General features: G+C 39.0%; 1 protein-coding gene across 1 annotated transcript in view; it reads left to right on the top strand.

The window, feature by feature from the left end:
- LOC120575451 (ras-related protein Rab-26-like) overlaps positions 1 to 17,481 on the top strand; it is a 66,420-nt gene extending 48,939 nt beyond the window's left edge. Inside the window, exons 6-9 of the mRNA XM_039826248.1 lie at positions 13,355 to 13,420; positions 14,687 to 14,743; positions 15,653 to 15,729; positions 16,115 to 17,481. Of these exons, the coding sequence (XP_039682182.1) occupies positions 13,355 to 13,420; positions 14,687 to 14,743; positions 15,653 to 15,729; positions 16,115 to 16,214 (300 nt within the window). The 3' untranslated portion in view covers positions 16,215 to 17,481. The remainder of the gene's footprint in view (positions 1 to 13,354; positions 13,421 to 14,686; positions 14,744 to 15,652; positions 15,730 to 16,114) is intronic.
- The last annotated feature ends 1 nt before the right edge of the window (position 17,482 follows it).

Raw genomic sequence — 17,482 nt, 5'->3', positions numbered from 1 at the left:
GACACCGGCTCCAGACCTGCTGTTTTGTAGCTGAACCTTTTCAAATCCTCACAGCGTTCTCATAACATTAGAATTGATCAGCACCTGGGCACCGATCCAAGTGAAGCAGTCTCGTAAGACACAAACTTTCTGTTTCATTTTGACTGTGCAGATCAATAGCTCTAACCTGGATTAGAATACCTTCTCTATAAATATAATAAAATTACTCTTATTGAACAGTCTGACCTTGATGCTGGTTTTTAAATGATGAATTACTTTGCAGCTGCAGTTGCTCTTACATCTGTATGTGTGTTCACACATACTGATGCCTGAATACTTGATCATGCTTATGTGTCTGTGTTGTAGAAACCCAATAAAAGCAATGAGATGAAACCTTCATCTGTGTGCATTCATTCATCTCTCTCTGTCTGTCCCCGGGGCATGGGTTGGCTTCAAATGAAATGGCCGCCTGCCTACCTCATAGCTGTTAGTTAAATGTCATGGCATCACTGCACCAGATGGTGATGAGAGAAAGTGTCAGTAAATAATGCAGTGGAATGAATATCAAATACCATTCATTTATAATCAGTGGAGACTTGTTTCAGTGTTGTGTGAAGAAACATATCGTGGATTATGCTGCACCATCAGGTTCTATACCAGTTAGTGAAGGCATGACACGCAGTAATCCTCATTCATTACCTACTCAGTCACACATCACCTGTAATTTGGTCTCCTGTGTGGAACATTACTAGTCTGTCAGCACCATTGCTTTGGTAGATTATTGCCTGTCCTTGACTGTAGACATATTTGATGCAGCCAGTGAGCGTAGTCCTGCAGAAAAGTCGGTGTTCAGCTGCTTTCTGTGGACATTTCCATTTACTATGATTTCAGCTGCAAAGTGACAAAACATGTGGGACACTTATGTGCACACAAGAAACCACTCAAACACAGCAAGATGAATAAAGTTGTCCTAAGCTGCCTGCTTGCAAATCAATTTCCCAGAAGGAATAAAAAAAGTAAAAGTAGGTGTATTACTATCTCTATGAAAATAACTTCACAAAAGATGGGGGGGGGGGGTTAATCTCCTCTTTCTTTGTCCTTGTTGCACATTTTCTATTACCTCTTTGTTGTGGAGATTTTGGAAAAAGGAGGGCCATCACCTCTCTATCACTGCGCAGATTTTTGTTAGATAACACCGCATTTCTGCCTGCTCACCAGAAAAGTGCCTTTTTTGTTTCTCTGAGTTAGTTTTCACTCTGCAGAAGGAGACAAAGGTCAAAGCCACTCAGAAGCTCTCAGAACAAAAATATGATTTGATGACTGTGTCTTTCTATCTCTTATGCTTATTTAATCTTACAAAAAAAGAACTATTTAGAGAAAATCAAAGACAGCTTTTTCATGAATTAAAGTTCCCCACCACCCCTTCAGCTTTTTGCAAGTCTACAACTTTAATGTATCAAAGATTATCCAAGAGGGACTGCACTGCCTTTACACTGAAATATTATAATGCACTGATGGTGTATATATATTCAAGGCTAGACAGTTTGGAATCCATTTATGAGGCCAATTTGAAGAAAGATGTTGTTTTTGGTACAGAGCTTTGGATCTATTTTTCCCAAAAACCTTTCTAATGTGATAGAGATTTGTCAGATAATCTGGAAGCCAGGGGTCCTGCACTGTGTCTTCATCCAATCATCGTCTACATTGTTTGTCTGTTTCTGTATCAACCTTTCGTTTGTCACAGCAACTATTGCAACGAATTCTCATGAACGGGTTTGTGTGATATCATACAAAAAGTTATGCATACTAAAACGTATGATATTATACAAGAACAAGGAGACCCCCGACTGGTTAAGTGACATTGGCTACAGAGCTCCGTGCTACATAGCGGCAGTTGCTAGCTGTTTAAGCTTCTACAGAGCTTCGTGCTACATAGCGCTAGTTGCTAGCTGTTTAAGCTACTACAGAGTTTCGTGCCGCCAAGTACAGTGCTCCGCATTGTGCTCTGTCAGGTCAGGTAGTTGGTGGTTCACTTACCCCAGAATAGGTAACTGTGCGCTGGGTACAGAGCACCACGAGCTGCCGGTCGTGGTGCTCCGTCAGGTCAGAGGTAGTTGGTGGTCTAGTTACCCCAGAATAGGTGACTGTGCGCTGGGTACAGAGCAGCGCGAGCTGCCGGTCATTTCAGAGGAGATTACGGTTAAGATTAGGCAAGAAAAAGTGAGCGTTACGCGGCAACGACAGTTAAATTTAGGCACCAAAACGACTAGTTAAGTTTAGGAAAAGATCGTGGTTTGCATTAAAACAGTCCCAAGGAACACGCATTTCCTGGGTGAAAGTCCTGAATGTTGACGCCCACCCATCCGCCAGCCGCGTTCTTACAGCAGCAGTCAATGTGGTGCACATGGCAAAAAAAACGTGTAAATCATACAAATTACAGTGCTTCACTTTTCATAGCTTTTCGAACGTATGGTTCATGAGAACAGGCTGACTATTGACACTGCAGTTTTAGGAAAAAGATGTGCTCCGTCTAAAACCCAGTTCTGTAAACCTTGTTTCCCTCTTTTTGCAGCTACAACTGCTTCCCTTTTTATTTCCAGTTGTACTTTTTGTCCACTGAAATATGTTTTCGCTCTTTGGCACAAGACAGTTGATCAAAGACAAATCGTGTTAATCTTTCACAGAGACACACACAAAATCCAGTACATATCTGTTTTTCTGTCACTCTCTATCTCTTATGTCTCTCTGGCATGAACAAATGCGTTGGTGTCATCATTTTTTGTTGTGGTTACTCTGGCTTTTTATCACATTCCTGCAATCCTTTTATCATCCAGACAGAAGGGCCGTTACAGCTTTTGTTTGAAAGTGTGAAAATGGATTTCAATTAAGCAGAATAGTAAGTCACCTTTAACAAAGTGTAGGTGGCCTCCTACAAATTTGACTGTCAACACTAAATATATACATTTTGTTTAAAAAAAAAAAAAAAATAAATTTTTTAAAAAAAAAAAAAACCAAATTAGAAACAAAGCAAGTTCTGTGAATTATCCAGAGTCATTATGACATTGTTTGTGGAAGAGCGTGTTGCCGCCCTCATGAGAAAATGTATCTTGCGCCATGATCAGGTCAAACTTTTAGTTTTTCCCATACTTTTGTCTGACTTAACAGCTGCAAAACTAATGACATTCCCTTTGTGTTTTGTGCTAGCTGATGCTAACATGCTTAACATTCTGATGTTAGTTGTGCCTATCTGCAGACTTTTAGAGCCGCTATCATGGCTGTAGACTCTTGAAGGTTTGTTTTTATCTGTCCTTCACAAGTCCCCCAACTGGAGTACTTCTTAAGCTAACAAATCAAATATACTGCTTGTTAGTTTGTTCACTAAACATAAATGTCCCAAAAGTTGGTAAGGAGAAAGGAAAACAATAAATGACAAGACAAGAACAACATATTTATGTAATATATTATATCTTGTTTTCTTCTGCTTTGTTTTATCGTGGCCTTTGTACTATCATTCTAAATTTGAAATTTAAAATAGCATATGTCTAGAGATATATAAACAGAGATGAGTTTTTTTCCCCCAAGAATTTAAGCTTCTTTAGACCAAAAGAAAAACACATTAAAGGAATTGTGTTTACAACGACTGACATGAGGACTGACAAGATATCAGTTTGATTGACAGGGAGGTGCAGAGCCCCACACCCCCCCTCTGACACACAGTACATGACTCTGGAAATAATTGGCACAGATGCCACAGAGAATATCATGATAATGAGGACTGCCTATGTGCACACAATCTAAAAAACTGGCACACACCTAACAGGAACCACTGCATCTACATTCCTGCCATTAAGTTAGATGGTGCGTGGATCAATTTATTTTAATGAAAATGTGGCAAAGTGACACATTTGCAGGTTAATGACTTGTCTGCAGCTTTTAGCCCTTTCAGCCTGCTCACACTGAATCTCCATTTTGCTGGATTTGACATTTTACCCACTCCTATCTTTTCCCTTCGATATGTTGAAAGCCTTAAATTATTGATTTCCTTTTTTATATTGAGGCATTCATAATTCTGAGAAATAGAAATCCATTGATGAGGTTGACGTCCTGGCTTGCGGTGATGGGGTTTGTGAGCTGATTTAATTTACCTCTTGACTTGCCACCAATGAAATGCATAATTGATCTTTCAACTCTACTTTTTTTCACTGTCCTGCATATCATTTTGACACACGAGGTCTACTGCCCAAAGAACTGCCAATGAGATGACAAAGAAAAATATATCGATATATATTGGGCAACTGTTATGCAAAACATTTCATGAAAAGTGTTTACTCCACAAAGTGTACACTTCCTGGGGACATTATTGGTTGTTACAGTATAGTTGTGGTGAACAGATTCAGGGAATCTGGGCAGCTGTATGATACAGGAATGTTTTGTCTCAGGACTGTCTCCTTTTGGAGATCGGTGGGCCAGCCACACTTTAGCATACTTCCCAGAGAAAGAGAGAGGCTGAAGCAGGCTTTGCATCTGTGTTTAGGCGACTGCATTATCTTTGTTTACCTTATAGGTTCAGCTAAACAGAACGCCTCCAGCATTTGCACAATAACACATCATAGTTAAACTGTACTGCCTGCTTAATTGTCTCCTCAATTGAGTGTTCATTAATTAAATGCTTCTGTGTAAGTCATCAAGGTCTCCCGAACATTCTTCACTTATGTGAAATGAGATACACTGCTCCTGTGTTTTTCCTTAACAATAGTAAAGACGTTTATGTGTGTGCATGGAGATACTAGCCTTTAGCTGGTTAACTAACACTTTAACTTGCAACAGAAGAGTCACATATGTGTATATGCTTACATGTATTTTAGAGCAACTTGGAAACCCAAGCATAGTTATTTTCTTTTGGCTTGCTTTTTCTCCTAAGAGAAGGTCTTCATCTGCAAATGCTGTGTGTTGACCTTGTTACATCATTTGGCAATATGTAGGCTACTTGAATCCACATACAAAGCTTTTTATCAGGTTTATTTACTCAGAACGGTGTAAACTTACCACTGACTTAAAGAGACACAGGTTAAGGATCAGTGCTTATGTTCAGCTTCTACAGCACAAAAACAAATTTGTGAGCATCGAGAGAAGTGAGGATAGTACCTCTATACACGTCTCACTCTCCGCTGCTTTTCAAAGCACATCAGTCATTCAGACGTGACTCACACCTGTGTTTGCGAGCGTCAGCTGCTCTTTTATAAACATAAAAGCCTTTCTCTTCCCTGTCAGGCCACAGAAATCAGCTACAAGGCTGTTCTTTTTCTGTTTTTTTATGTTGTGAAGTTTTATAACACAGAAGGGACTTGATAACTGATGTGTGTTTTATTAGAGATATTGTGTGTGCCTATGAAATCTGCAGAAGAAAACATAAAGTACTTACACAAATGTCAACAAGCAGATTTGAAAATAGCAATGCAAACATTACAAACCCTGGTTTTGAATACATCAAATATAGCTTATTAGGGTTTTTCTCCATGACATGTTGTGTACCTGCATGAATGTGTGAATACACACAGCCCCGAGTGTGAGAGGACTTCTCTGTGTCTTCCTCTTGTGTCAGACAGTGACATGGCGCCACTCCGTTTAGCTCAGCTGTCTGGGGGAGCTTAAACCTCCTCTCGGGAGAGAAGTCCTACTTTCTCCCTGCACGTCTGACTCTGCCTGTTGTTGGGAGCAGACTTTTCCACTTTGTCTGGTGGTGTAATATTCTGATCAAAGCTTGGTAAGAATAGCATTGTAACCCCATAGATAATCTGCTTTGTCAAAAGTGCAACAGAAGGAAAGTTGGGTCATGTGGAAAGACACTCCGAGGCTTCCTGGGGAATTTTAGTCCTGTTCATTATTGTATTCAGCAAAGTGTGATCTGAGTTTTAATAGGATGCAAAGAGAGCCTGAATACAGTATAAGAAATGTATAATTGTTTGTCAGTGACTAGAGCACTTTGGTGAATTTAAAGACAAATCTCTCAGATTCTTCTGGTAATGTAAGATATTTTTTCATTGTTTTTAGGAAAATACGGCAACAAATATGTGTTATCACTGGATAATACTATAATACACAACACGGTGTCCTGAAACAAAAGGTACACAACACAACTCTGAACTGACCGGATGCTTTTGGTACTTGACAGTTTTGATAGTTGTGCTATGGACACACTGGGCCCTATCTTGCACTCAGCGCAATTGCCTTTGTACACCGACGCATGTATCATTCCTATTTTGCACCCGACGCACAGCGGACTTTTCCCTCCACAGACGCACATCAATAAATTAGGGAATGTATTTTCACTCCCGGGGGCGGTTCAGCAAAAAGAGGAGGCATGTTCAGGCGCAAACGTTCCCTAGTGCTATTTTGCCGTTTCAGAAAACAATTCCGCCACTGACCAGGAAATACCTAGTCTAAAGTCAGTGGCGCAGTTATTCAGATGCTATTTTAGGGACGCATGCTTGGCCATAATGTAGAGTGTGCACAACGCGCATACACCTTGCTTCTCTCATCTACACAGACGCAGCAGTTCCCATTTTTGCAAACCATACATAATTACAAGGAAAAATATTACTGCGTTTGGAGGCCCATGCTCCATGGCTGCAGCAATCCTCTCCAGACTTGAGGAGAACACATTTAACAACTCATATAAGCTTAAGGATAGAAACAGAAGAGTTAGAGAGAGTTTATGAACACACCATTCTAGGGGTAATAATTGACCATAAAATCAGTTGGAAATCACAAGTAAACCATGTAAGAGCCAAAATGTCCAGAAGCATTGGGGTGTTGAGTAAAGTCAGACACTTCCTAAATTATAGATCTATGAACACTCTCTACAGCACGCTGATACTACCATATTTAACGTACTGTGTTGAGATTTGGGGCAATGCCTGTAAAACCACTCTACAGACAGTGTGCACAGTTCAGAAAAGAGCTATACGAATTGTGAATAATGTTGGCTTCAATTATCATACTAATTCTTTATTTCTTAAGTCAAACACACTGAAATTCATGGACCTGGTGAACCTAAATACTACGTTAGTTCTGTATAAAGCTCGAAATAATCTACTTCCTCCCAACATTCAAACCATGTTTAGAGAAAGAGAAGGGTGTTACACCCTCAGAGGCGACCTTAATTGGAAACAACCTACCTGTAACACAGTAATGAAAAGCAGGTGCATTTCTGTCTGTGGTGTGAAGTTATGGAACACATTGCCAAGGGAATTAAAACATATTGGGAATGTTTTTAAATTTAAAAAAAAGGTTCAAAGACATGATACTAGATAAGTATAGAAATTGAGTAATATAAGTGTGTGCAAAGGTGGATAATCATGTTGATGATGATAAACATCATTACCATTATGGTTGTCATCATTAATTATGATATTATTTACCTTAAGGTGGCAATTGTAATGTATATAAGCACTGACCCTTAATGGGTATATGTACGTGTGTATTTATGTACAGTACAGGCCAAAAGTTTGGACACACCTTCTCACTCAATGTGTTTCTTTATTTTCATGACTATTTACATTGTAGATTCTCACTGAAGGCATCAAAACTATGAATGAACACATATGGAATTATGTACTTAACAAAAAAGTGTGAAATAACTGAAAACATGTCTTATATTTTAAATTCTTCAAAGTAGCCACCCTTTGCTTTTTTTGATAACTCTGCAAACCCTTGGTGTTCTCTCAATGAGCTTCATGAGGTAGTCACCTGAAATGGTTTTCACTTCACAGGTGTGCTTTGTCAGGGTTAATTAGTGGAATTTTTTCCCTTATTAATAAAAAAGCAAAGGGTGGCTACTTTGAAGAATCTAAAATATAAGACATGTTTTCAGTTATTTCACACTTTTTTGTTAAGTACATAATTCCATATGTGTTCATTCATAGTTTTGATGCCTTCAGTGAGAATCCTAATATAAATAGTCATGAAAATAAAAAGGAAACGCATTGAATGAGAAGGTGTGTCCAATCTTTTGGCCTGTACTGTATGTATGTATGTCTGTGGGTATGTAGGTATGTATGTATGTATGTATGTATGTATGTATGTATGTAGGTAGATGTAGGCATGTTTTGATTTGTTTTAAAAATGTGTGACAAGGGGGGGGCTTATATAAGCTATAGCTTCTGACCCTACCCATTGGTCATGACCAATAAATTCAGTCACTCATTCATTCTGATGCGCCTGAGAGGCCGCAGCAACATCGCCACCCGGACAAGACGGGCATTTATTACTTTGCCGCATCCCGGACAGCTCGCTCTGGTGTGCGCTAGGCAATCCGCCGTCATAATAGCAATCCGCCATGGAACAAGCGCGCCTGCTCTTAAAGGGAATGTGAGATGACGCTCTGATTGGTTTATTGCAAGTTACGCCCAAACCACACCTAGCTACTTCAGACCAACCCATTTTAGATTTACGTCGGGCGCAAGACTCATTTATCCCGCTGGTATAATAGCAACAGCGCCAGAGATCCGCCCACAAAGCTACTTGCGTTTCACGTTTGATACTTGCGTTCCAGATCGTTAAAATAGGGCCCACTGTATTTTACAAAACGAGAGTTGTAGAAAAAATGTATTCCCGCACCATCAGCCGACCTGACTACACTTGTATCTTTTAGTAGGACACAGCCCTGCTTTTTATCTCAGTGACAACAAAAGGAAAACAGACAACATCAGAAGTACCCTCACACACCAGTGACAACTTGTCTCACCAATGTCACGACGCAGCTGCCAGCAGCTGTCTGCCTGGTCTTTTATCCTCCTTTCTCTCTGATACAGTCTTGTCTTTCACTGTCACTGTCTGTCTCTCCATCTTGCTGCCTTTTGGCACCATCTGTGTCTCTCTGTCACATCTCTGGCTTTGTCTCTCCCTCTGTTACAAAAGTCTCTCTGCCATTACTTCATTATCGTCTCTTCTACTGTTGCAGGAAGGGTGAGTTTCAGCGGTGCATTTGGCGTGTTAGCTTTATGAAATTTAATACTGCAGAGCAAATAGCAACTAAATACTTGTTTTCTGTTAATATTGACTGAAAAGGTTACTTGGAAATTTTGTACAAACTTTTAAACTGATATTTTACTGACATTTTAATTCATCAGAGCTCTACTGTAGACTCCTGAGAATAGAAACCTGACCTGACAAAAAAACGTTTTTACAAACAAAACAAATCTCCGGCTGCATCTGATTCGCCACACTATTTGGGGACTTGCTACTACCAGGGCAATGAGCAGAGAAATGTATTACCTCCTCTGCCATCGTGCCACATTGTCACTGACATTTGGCTCCCTCAGCATTTGGCCAAAGATTTGTCTTGAATAAAAGATTAACCCAGCCCAGTTCCTTCATCCATGGTTGCTGAGGATATTAGACTTATTTGGAGCCTGCTGTTTAGCTGCTTCAAGCCCTGTTGTTCTAAATAGACAGACAAATAGATGCATTTGATTCTCTTTATTTTTACAGTATTTACTGTAATGAACTCTCGAAAAGATGTGAGGTCTCCCCACGACAGAGTCTCTGAAGCTTTGAAGTATGCTATCATGCGTGCATTGACGCTGGTATGAACTTCTGTAGCAACTGGTCTCGATGGCAGAAAACTAGGCTACGGTTACTGTTGTTTTTTGTAATAATGGCACAAAAAAAAATAAGTTGCACAAAATGTATATTAATAGTGATTATACTGATTTAAAACTTTGAATTGTACTATTGTATTGTGTCTCACAAGAGGGCAGTGAATACTTTTGTGATTCTAAATACATTTAAGTTTACCATCAGTGCCACTTAGTGTGGCGCTTACCCACTGCTAGTACCAGCTCTACTCTACTCGACTCGACCACAGTGCTTCGTCCTCCATTTTCCCTTGCAGATTTAGTACCGCCTCATGCCTGACACACAGAATGTCGAAGGTGTGTTGTTTTTTACTCTCGGCATGTGGCTGTTGCCACAGCCAGAAGAAATATTTTGTTTCAAAAGAAGCTGGAGGCAGCAAAAAAAAAAAAAAACACCGCTGGCTAAACTATTTAAAAATGGCGGGTTTGTTCAGAACACCCCCGGCTGTCGCTAGCAATGATGACGCAGTGATTAGTGACGATTCTCTCTGACCAATCAGTAGTCTGCAGGTTTTCACGTCACCTTTTAGTATCGACTCAACTCGCTTGGAACCTTGACGGAGGTGATACTAAAGAAAGTACCTGTTAGCAGGTACCAGGGAATTTTTTTTCATAATGGAAAACCAAAAAAGGCAAGTAGAGTCGAAGCGAGTCGAGCAGGTACCATGTAATGGAAAAACGCCATATAGTGTCAAGATGGACACAATACCGTACTAAGACTTCCAGTAGAACATTTGTAACTAAAACAATGACAAGAAACAGCAGTGTTTCTTTTATGTTGCATTTTGTTAGCAAGCAAGCTAGCTATCATCATTTGTTCAGATTACTTAATTTACATAAGAAACTTTAAAAGTAAAGCAGCCAAATGCTGCAAGTTGCTGTGAGAGAGAATGCTTTCAGTGTCTACAGTCTGCAGATGCCAAACAGACTTTAAGCCACATTACTTTGTGTGAATCTAATCTACAAGTGTCAATGTGAAGTGAGTGACTGATGCGAGAAATAAAGGCCGCTCCAGATATAAGAGAATCTACACTCCAGAGCCTCATGTTTTAAGCCTGTTTGCATTGTACGGATGTGAACCTGACAACAGGATGTCACTGTTTGTTCAGCCTTTCACAGAGATGTAATGACTCTCAATAGTGGGCTGTTCATCATGGTATCTTTATTTCTGTGAGTCTGTTTACTCGTCAATTATCACTTCCTTAAAACTGGAGTCTGGTCTCTTTCACACAAGTAGATGTGCGTTACCTCAGGAAGCCTGTTTTTCTCCCAGTGTATTCCTCAACCTGCTTTTTTTTTTCTTTTCTTTTTTTAAATAAACTGGGATAGTTTTTTGTTTCCATTTACATTCATTTTGTGGAGGAGTGTGCTGGTGGAGACTCCAGGAGCACTGACAATTAACAAACAGTATAAATGTACTAACATATCCTCTCTCTCATTCAAATAATCGTGCCTAAATCACTTTACTGCATTGATCCATTTGTGCTGTCGAGTCATTACACATGCCATTCTTCTCCTGCGATGAAAAGATAATAGGAGACTTTAATTCTCCAGGATGGAGGTGAAAAATTGCTTCATCTGGAATCAATTATTGTATCTGTGAAATAGGGGTGGTGCACTCAAAACAGCTGAATGATCTAATTACAAGTTATGGTTCATCAACAATAATTGCAGAGAGAATCAGTCAGAGGAATGCTGTCAAATGAAAGTTTGCAAAGGTGGGAGATAGATGAACAATAACCTATTACAAAGGCCAGACATACACGGCAATTTGTTATTTTGATTGATAAACATTACTATTTTAAAGAGTGCACAGAATTTAAAGATGAGCCATTTTCAAAAAGAAGCAAAAACAGCAAGTTGACCTAGCTGAGCAACATGTGAATAATGAGAATGAATGAAATGTTGAACTATGCATGAAGCAGATAATTGTACACATGCAAAATATTCCTTAGTAACATTTGGCCCTTCAGCACTATGTTGAAGAGAACTGGGGATGCAAAACCAATCAACCCAACACAATCATTTTCCCAGCTATTTCAGAATAGCAAAGGGCTGAGTCGGACCTTTTTCTAAATGTTTTGTATGTCCCTCTCCCACCCTCTCTGACCTCATCAAATCGCAAACGTGATTCAGCATTGATTTCAAGGAAACACAATAAACTGGAGGATTGGTCAAAGCACAAAAGACGTGTAGAGGTAAACAGTGTATTCAGAATACTATGATAATAGCTCCTATTGAACTGTAGCTACTGTAATCATTTATGTCCAGTCTATTATTTGTAGAATTAGCCTAGTATTAGTAAAAAGTTAACCAGATTTCAGTTGGTATCACCCAAATTAAAGGCCAGAATGAAGGAGCAAAACTATCAAGTCTATATTTGTGTTTTCCTTCTTCTATCTGTATTTTTATTGTTTGTTTTTCCTTTTAAACACTGTTTAGCTAAACTAAAATTTTGAATAAAATGTAGTCTCGTCCCTTATAAGCAAAACGCCTTTTAACAGCCTTGGTGAAAGTGAGTGACTCACTGCAGTTTGCTGTATGATGGATTGGTAGCTGACTGAAATGCAGATTTTTTATTTATAATCATCTGTTTGTGTGAGCAATGCTAATCTTGTTAGCCTGTAAATGATCGTGCGTCATTTAATAAATACAAAATACAAGTAGTAACCACTAAAAAGTTTAACTACAACTAAATCTGGGTTTACAGTGTGGGTGACGCCTCGGAGCTCCAGAGTTTGGGTGTGGGATGGTTTGACTACAGCTGAAGACTAGGCTGGGTGAAGGTTTTAAAGATGCCGTGGATTAGTTCTATATCGCTTTGTGATAAATGATACTATAAAAGTAATAAAAATAAATAAAAGTTCATATTCTTACATTTTGTATATGTTTTGATTCATTATTGTTCATAATAAAGATTCCAGTTGACACATGCATGGTCTTTCTTAACCACTCTGATATTCACAGGCCGCAGTGTCAAAACATGGCCTATCTCATCTCCTGTTATTTGACCTTTGGCTGGAGGTGACCCCAGTGAAATCCCTTTAGAAACAAAAATTCATCATTGGAATTAATTACAGAAGAGCTGTCGGAGGGGCGACAGCTCTGGAGTAGGACTACTAAAGGGAAGGTGGATTGCTCATCAGCCAGTCAGAAATCCATTTGTGCTTTGTGCTGAAATGAGGGATATTATTTAATCAGGAGGGTTTTGCAGGGGTCTTTCTGAGCTGACTGAATGCTCAACTAACTGAATGGATAGTGCAGGTGCTGTCGGAGCTCATACAGTCAGAGGTGATGTTTGTTCCCCTGTAAAGCTGTATCCTTCCCCTGTGTACACACTGCAGTTAAGGCAGGATGGAGCAGACAGTGTTGATTAAACTTATGAGAGTTGGTTAAAGTAACTCTCTCTCACACAGTATTTCTCTTTCTCACATACTCTTTCTTGCTTTTATCCCTTTTATATCTTTGTCCTTGCCTCAGTTCTTCTGTCTGTGCACTTTTTTTTACTTCCTTTACCCATTTAGCGGTCTTCTAAATGCCGTGATCGCTCTCACTTTCCTCTTCCTCTTTATTCACCTTATTACATTTAGTGCTCAGGCTTTCTCTTCCCAAAGCCCTTTTTATGTGTACTACATATTTCTTCTTTGTTTTCTCCATCACAGGTTGTTCCATTTTGCTTGTCTAACAGCTACTCTGTCTTCTCTATCTCTTGTCTCTTTGTCCTGTATTGTTACCAGGCATGGTTGACTGAGATCCATGAGTACGCCCAACAGGATGTGGTGCTCATGCTGCTTGGAAACAAGGCAAGGCATTGTGTGAAAGAAAAAAAAATATTCCTGATACATGCACACTAGGGCTGTGTATCAATCTTCAATAGTATACAATTTTGTTGGTATCAACTTTCTTTGTTTCTAGCAAAGAGTATCAAAAAATATTGTCATTTACTGTAATTGTAAGTCTAATTCTTAGTTTACTTATTCTTTGATAAGATAATTCCTGACTTGAATAATAATTCCACAAATTTTTATTTAGGCAAAGTTCTCATATGGCGGCTTTAAATTCGGATAAAATTAACCAGTGATGCATATATGGGATATGTCAGGCAATACAGTATTCTATATTTTTTAACAATGGATTGATCCTACTAACAAGTAGCCTTTTGTCTGTATATCCAAAGTCTGATATAGCTAATTCCTTTGTGCTGTACAGTCCATTGTTGTCCTAAATCTAATAAAAACACTGCGTGACAGGTTCCTTCATTAGGGTGAACATAGGCACTGTAGTTTATTTGTGAGGTAATGCCACACACACACCGTACTGCTCCGATAAATATGCCCATAAGCACCAAATGTGTATTAATCCACGGCTTAAAATAGTCCCCAACAAATACACAATTTACTCCTGTTTAAGTAACGTTTGCTAAAAACTACAGTGCCAAGCTGTTGAAGAAAATTATTTAGCCTTTTTTTAAATTGAAAGTATCTATTTGTGAGATATTATTACAGATTTACGTCTTCAGTCTTCAGTAGGAACCAATGGGCTTGGAGCTGAGTGCCACAGACAGGGTAAGGAAAGTCAAAGTATTGAGAATCAAACGGTCATTCGATTATGATCGAAAAATATTGTTTTGGTATCTGTACCAAAAAAGCTCAGTCAGTCGATCGTGGTGACTATTTGCCTGATAATATTTCTAAAAGTAAAATATTCTTGATCTTTTCAAAAACACAGACACCTGACAATATCTCAACCTGATAATTTGCAAATATCAGTTTTACACATTTTGTTCTATAACTGCCATTCACATCCCTCCCTCTGAAAAGAGAACAGATGTCTCTGCCTTGTTTCAGTCCCCCCCCCCCACTCCATATCAGCGCTTAATTAGCATCCTGAGAGTCAATCTTGACTCATTAGCTGCCATCAGACCTGAACACCAGGAAAGGCTTATATGTAAACTGTGGACAAATAGCGAGCAGATCTGAACAGTGAGTGGGTGGATGTTGTGGTTGTATTAGCACTGATGCTGTTGCACGGTGCTGGCGTGTGTGACCTTGTTTTTCTTGTCTCACCAGGCTGATGCCACTCATGAGAGGGTGGTGAAGAGAGAAGATGGCGAGAGGCTTGCAAAGGTAATTATTTACATTTACAATTTACTGTCCAGATGCCACAGCTGAGAAGCCACGCCCTACATAACCAAAAAGGTTTTAAGACATCTTTTAATTCTAACAAAATTGCACTGATTTCTCATTTTGTGTCATTTTCCAAAAAATATTTGTATTGCTGATTGAATTTCTACGGCAGATCAAACTATTAGGAATATTACAGAAAGGTGTGATTATCTAGAGATTTCTTTCTGTTTTGTAAGGAAAATGTAGCACCTGCAAACCAAAAAGATTGATAAGACGGAGAAAGGCCAGACACATCAGAGGTGTTGCCCTCCTCTAGATAATTATCATTTGATAAAGAATATGTATTGTATAGATTCCTGCCTTCTGTGTCGTCAGCTACAAAAGTCGAATGACGTTCTGCAGAACATTCATTCATATTCAGTTTCATAGTCCTGGTGGCTACAAATACAACCGCAAAGCACTGAAACCAGGAGCAAATGTTTCCTTTTATCAATCTCCCTGACTGTTGCTTCACAGCGCGGCAAAGAAAATAAATAGCAGTTAGCCAAGCGATTCAGCCCAGAAGTGGGAGCAATAAAGTGCCACTAAGTAACTTAAGGCTCAGTCTGGGAGGGAAAAAGCGCATCAGTTATTATCACTGTGGGCTCAGACAAATTCCTCTGCAGAGGAAAAGCTGGGAGACCAATGTATCACAACTGTGCTGGATTTATCCAAAGTAAACTAGTTCACTGTTGTGCTGTGAAGTTCTGCTGAAAACTTGTGTATCATCTTAACCCAACAGCTTTCATTTAAAACAATTTGAGCATATCAAAGAGGCAGCAGTTTGTTAAATTATCATACATATGTTTGAGTCTTCTGGGCGTAAAATAGTGAAGATCTCCGATAACTGTCATTGCTTTGACTCTGCAGGAGTTCGGAGTTCCCTTCATGGAGACCAGCGCCAGGTCAGGTCTCAACGTAGAGCTGGCTTTCACCGCTGTGGCTAAGTGAGTATCTCTCTGCAAGTGTTGTGGAGTTGTTTTGTTCTAATCTAATAAATACAGGCATACTAAACCATGAACATACAAAAAATAACAGCACTTTACCATGAAATGTGTTAGATGTTAAAAAAAAAACCTAACTCAAGGTGAACTTGCTCGCTTTTCCCCTCCAGACATAAAAATACTCAGCTAGGAATAATAATTTGTCTGTTTTTCCACATCTAGGTTTTATCCCTCATTGAAAAATCCAGAATCTATGAATATGCAAATACTTAAAATACAGGTTCCTAAATTTGTTTTTGGAGCAACTTAAGGTATATACTGATAATTTGTAGTGGTTATGGGGGCTCCGTTTTGTTTAACCTTATCTTTTCTTCTCCCTTTGTGTCAGGGAGCTGAAGCACCGGTCTATGAAGGATCCCAGTGAGAAGTTTAAGCTCCAGGAGTATGTAAACAAGGAGATGAAAAGCACAGGCTGCTGCAGAACTTAAAGCCTGTCCGTGTGTGTGTGTGTGTGTGTGTGTGTGTGTGTGTGTGTGTGTGTGTGTGTGTGTGTGTGTGTGTGTGTGTGTGTGTGTGTGTGTGTGTGTGTGTGTGTGTGTGTGTGTGTGTGTGTGTGTGTGTGTGTGTTTGTGTGTGTGTGTGTGTGTGTGTGTGTGTGTGTCAGTCACATTCATTTCGTACTGTAGGTGTTCATATCTGGCCCAATCACAGATGAGTCAGCTCCAGTGAGGTATACATCTTTTTGCCCTTCTGTTTCTCCACTCTCAAACCTCCCTGTCTGTTGTCCTGCACTCATCTCACTGCCCTACTCTACTTTGTTTGTCCTGCTTTTCCTCACCCACCTCCTCCTGCAGCTGTGAATGTAGGTGGTTTGCAAAAGACAAAGTTAGAAGCTGCACACCTCAGTTATAAATCTATTAATGGACATTTTCTTCCATAACTTTAGTTGCATGATATTTTAACCCTAGCATTGAATCGGATATCTACCTTTGCATTACCTTGTTTGGATATTTTATTGTTAAAGGGATTTAATCATAACAGAATGTATGTATTATGTAGATATTTTTGCAAGATACATGTAAAGCTATTTATTTCTCCATTTAAAATGTCAGTGACAGTCGACGTTTTGGTTGAATGTACATTTTGGGAATTTTTTCAATATTAGAAGAATCAATGTTGAGTCTTTGAGAGCTCTAATGCAACCTCTCTTCTTGATTATATATAATTTTGTTTTTAAATTATTTAAAACACGATTTGACAAACATGATGTTAATAACTTTTTTCTGCATGTAAGAAAAAGATGAGAATAGCACTTTAGATGGTAAATAAGAGTATGGGTGGGGTTTTAGGAGGATGTTTGGGGAATAAAGACCCATAGTATGTTGAAAATGTTACCTAAAGTATTGGATACGACACACAGATGTGTTTATTTCTTTTGATTTTGAATGTTTTATTTGTAGTCAGATGTGCAAACCTTAGTGGGCTTCTATATTTCCTGCTTTTATTTTCCATTCACAAATATATAAATGGGGTATATAGTGCCATTTCTTCTCAAACCTGTTCTTCATAAAAGAAGCATGGGTCTCTTTTTATATGACTTGCTTAGATTAGATTAGATTAGATTTCATCTTAGTCATAGAAACGGTACTGTACATTTTTGAGTTCATGTTCAGAGTAATGTATTGATTTTTGGTTTTACTAATTTTTAATGTGCAACTTCTTTCTTGTAATTGAAAATAAACTACAATAAAAATAG

This window comes from Perca fluviatilis, chromosome 15 (assembly GCF_010015445.1).
Source record: "Perca fluviatilis chromosome 15, GENO_Pfluv_1.0, whole genome shotgun sequence".
In the NCBI taxonomy this organism is placed as follows: domain Eukaryota; kingdom Metazoa; phylum Chordata; class Actinopteri; order Perciformes; family Percidae; genus Perca; species Perca fluviatilis.
The sequence above is the reverse complement of the archived record's forward strand: the minus strand, read 5'-3'. Positions and strand labels throughout refer to the sequence as shown.